Genomic DNA, 3,511 nt, shown 5'->3' with positions numbered 1-3,511 from the left:
TAAAGAAAATTAAAATGCGCACCTAAAAAAATTAAATCGTATTAAAAAAAAATGAAAAAAATAATAAAGAACCAAAATAAAAAATCACCATTTGAAAATTGATCACTATACCTATGTACAACAGAAGTTCTAAAAAAAAGATAAAAGATATACATAGATAAAAAATAGAAAAGCAATAACAGTAGCTACCTGAAGTTGTATGAAAAATTAAAAATAGGGTTGGAACATTAAAAATTGTTTGAAAAATACAGAACAAGCAGGTTAAGCGAGAAAATTTAGATAATATTTTATGTAATATTTTGAGGCTAGTCAAAATTCAGAACCTATACTGGTCGATTTACCATTTTTATACAAAGACCTCGTTTTGTTTTGTTTTGTGCAAAAATGAGGAGAATTGCTTAACGTAATTGTGTTTTCAAAGTATTTTTAGAAAACATAAAAAAAAACTTGAACTAAGAGTAGAACCTAGAGCTAACAACCGAAATCTTCTTACAATTTATTTTTCCACTCCTAATACCTCTCATCATCTGAATTCTCCACTTTTTAAATGTTTTAAATTAATAATATTACAATATTACATTATTCCAAACTAAAACTGTAAAGATCAAACTACTAGAATATTTTTCTTCATAATTTAAAATGTTTTGTTTGATTGTTTCAAATTTTGTCAATTTTGTAGAAACTACTCGTTCATTTATTATATTTATTGTACGGTCCACTATAGACTAGAAGTCTGTTGGAAATAAATTCTATTATTATTTAATGCTGTAAATTACGTTTACAGTCAAAGGTTTATTTAATAAGCTTTGCTTGCTGAAAAAAATCTAAAAAATCGTTACACACCCGATAGATGACTTTCTTGAAAATACAAAATCTCAACTCGTATTGAAAAAACATTTTGGGAAAACCAAAAATGTATTAGGTAAGACCCTAATTTGGGTGTAGATTAGAAAATTTGCAAAATTATAACTTTTAATTTCTTCATTTATTACGAGTGTTTAAAGTTTATTATCGATTTATAATGTCTTCAGTTTCTTTATTGTTTTTTTTAAGATTATTTTTTAAGTTTTAAAAATAAGTAGGTAGTGTTTACTATGGAGTTTCATACATTTTTTATTTGTTTCTAATGGCCCTTAAAATTCTTCCGATTTTTGTTTAATTTTTCAAACTCTTGAATTTAAGAAATCATCTTTTTTTTTTTAAACTGTTATCCTTCACAAGGAGGAGAATTTTCAAATTATGTATTAGTTTTCAAAATATTGAGTGATATCAATTTTACCTATTTTTGGTTGAATTAAAGATTTTTTCGATATCTACAAATATAAATTCTGGGATAATAATATTTTTTTTATTATACTGTTTGGAAAGTAGAAAATAGAAGGGACTTCCGGTTTCTTTTTTGTCGGATATTCGGTTCAAGAATATTCAGTACAAGAATTAAAATAGTAATTTTTTAATGTTTACATTGTATACAGTTATACGTTCACATTTCTCACACGTTAAGTAAAAAAATAAGGACAATAGGAACAAGGATAAACAAAAAACACATATATCATCCAAAAATTATTTCATATAATAAAACGATTTAAGCAGCAGACACTTTCAAGAGCATTTTTGGACAATTTTCGGACAAGTTATAAATATTCTTCAAGCGGTTAGAAAGGCAGTTATGAAATATAAAAAACAGCAATAATTGCTTAAATTTCTATTTAAATGTTTAAAATAACTGTGGAATTCGTCTTTTTTTTGACGTAAAACTAATAAGACTTGGTTTTGGAATTATTTTTTTTAAATCTACAAACCTGTAATTGCTCTTGATGAATTCTTTAGGCATTGTAAGGAAGCTTTTAAAGGTAAATTGAGCAAATTGGCAAAAAAAAACAGATACTTTTTTTTTGAGAAAATATATTACAGGATGGTTTAGTTTTAATTTCGAGCACATAGTGTTTTTTAACCGCTGTAGTGCTGTCAAATAATCCCATCCAGCTGCCTTCATCTCTCTCTCATATGGAAATTGGTACAACTTATGTGCGCTTTCCTCATAAGCCCGTCTATGTTTCCTGCTTATGCACAAAGCCGGTCATTTACGAGGCCATAACAACAATTCATATTTACATAAGTGCATATAAAACCTGCAGCTCGTTTCATCGCATTTTGTAAAATACGGCCCGAATTGTTCCAGGCGAGAAGCCGTTCAAATGCGAGTACGAAGGGTGCGACCGACGCTTCGCCAACTCCTCGGACCGGAAAAAGCACTCGCACGTCCACACCTCCGACAAGCCCTACAACTGCCGCGTCTCCGGCTGCGACAAGTCCTACACCCACCCCTCGTCGCTCCGCAAGCACATGAAGGTGCACGGCTGCTCCGGGCGCTCGCCCCCGCACTACGACAGCGACGGCGAGGAGTCCAACTCCTCCTCGGCGGGCAGCATCTCGGTGGCGGCCAGCCCGCAGGTCTCCGGCCCGCAGGTGCCCCCCAACACGCTGAGCGAGTGGTACGTGGCGTGCCAGCCGCCGCCCCCGGTCACGCCCGACCCGCTGGGCGGCCTGGGGCACTTCGGGAATCTGCACCACAGTGGCGCCGCCACCGCCTATTAGTGATCGTTGAGTTGTGTCTTGTACATAGAGGCGGCCGGGACAATTGACAAAGAACTACACGTTTGGATATTTAAGGCCCGGTTTTGCATTTTGACTGTGAATATTTTATTTAATTATTTAATGTTTTAAATGGTTCCCGTGCAATTACTACTGGTATACAGTTGCTGAGTTTTCTTCGTATCATGAGTTCCGAACTATTGGATAAGTTTTTATGATAATGCGTATTTGTATATTTGTATAAAACTTTATTATTGATATTTAATTGTAGGACCACAATTGTATAAAGAGAAATTATTGTACATATATCTTATCAGGGATCTCTGTATATCTAAAGTTTATTATAACTTGAATTTATTGAAAATAAATCTGACTGATGATGTATATTCTTTGCTTTTATTTAAACCTTAAAAAACCGAGATACTTATCTCTCAATAATTAAATAATTAAAATGTACGAGTAGGCACTTGGTTTCGATGATAATTATTAAAATAATAATAATAAAAAAAAAGTTATACCAACGGGAACCGAATGTTCTGAAAGAATATTATATTCAAATTTAAAAAATTGTACAAAAAATAAAGAAAACATGAAAAAAACTACTGATACAAGGAATTTGAAAATCTGATGATTTAAAAAATCGCAGCCAAAAATATTAAAAATGTAGGTGCTTTCTACCTGGTGCTCTAAGCTAAAATTTAGAGAACAAAGTTTTTATAATGTTAAAAAAATGTTGAATGTTGAATTTTACGAAAATAAATACGACTATTATTTTTAAATCCTTTAAAAAGGTGAAGATTTTTATTTCTTTGCACAAATATAAAAAAAACTTAGTTAAAATCTAAATATCTTGTCTTATTAGTTATTATAGAGACATGCTATAATTAGCTTCTACATTAATTACAACAAAATTGTA

The 3,511-nt window shown here is 31.5% G+C and overlaps 1 protein-coding gene across 1 annotated transcript; it reads left to right on the top strand.

Annotated features, from left to right (window-relative positions):
* Positions 1 to 1,324: 1,324 nt before the first annotated feature.
* Positions 1,325 to 2,979, top strand: LOC135267661 (uncharacterized). The gene has a single exon (XM_064359678.1). It carries the CDS (start codon positions 2,347 to 2,349, stop codon positions 2,596 to 2,598), a length of 252 nt encoding a protein of 83 aa, XP_064215748.1. The 5' UTR covers positions 1,325 to 2,346; the 3' UTR covers positions 2,599 to 2,979.
* Positions 2,980 to 3,511: the final 532 nt, after the last annotated feature.

Source organism: Tribolium castaneum, unplaced genomic scaffold (genome assembly GCF_031307605.1).
Source record: "Tribolium castaneum strain GA2 unplaced genomic scaffold, icTriCast1.1 ptg000069l, whole genome shotgun sequence".
Classification (NCBI taxonomy): domain Eukaryota; kingdom Metazoa; phylum Arthropoda; class Insecta; order Coleoptera; family Tenebrionidae; genus Tribolium; species Tribolium castaneum.
The sequence above is the reverse complement of the archived record's forward strand: the minus strand, read 5'-3'. Positions and strand labels throughout refer to the sequence as shown.

Excerpts from the sequence above, each read along its gene's own strand:
- LOC135267661 (XM_064359678.1), top strand. The coding sequence starts at position 2,347 with ATGAAGGTGCACGGCTGCTCCGGGCGCTCGCCCCCGCACTACGACAGC.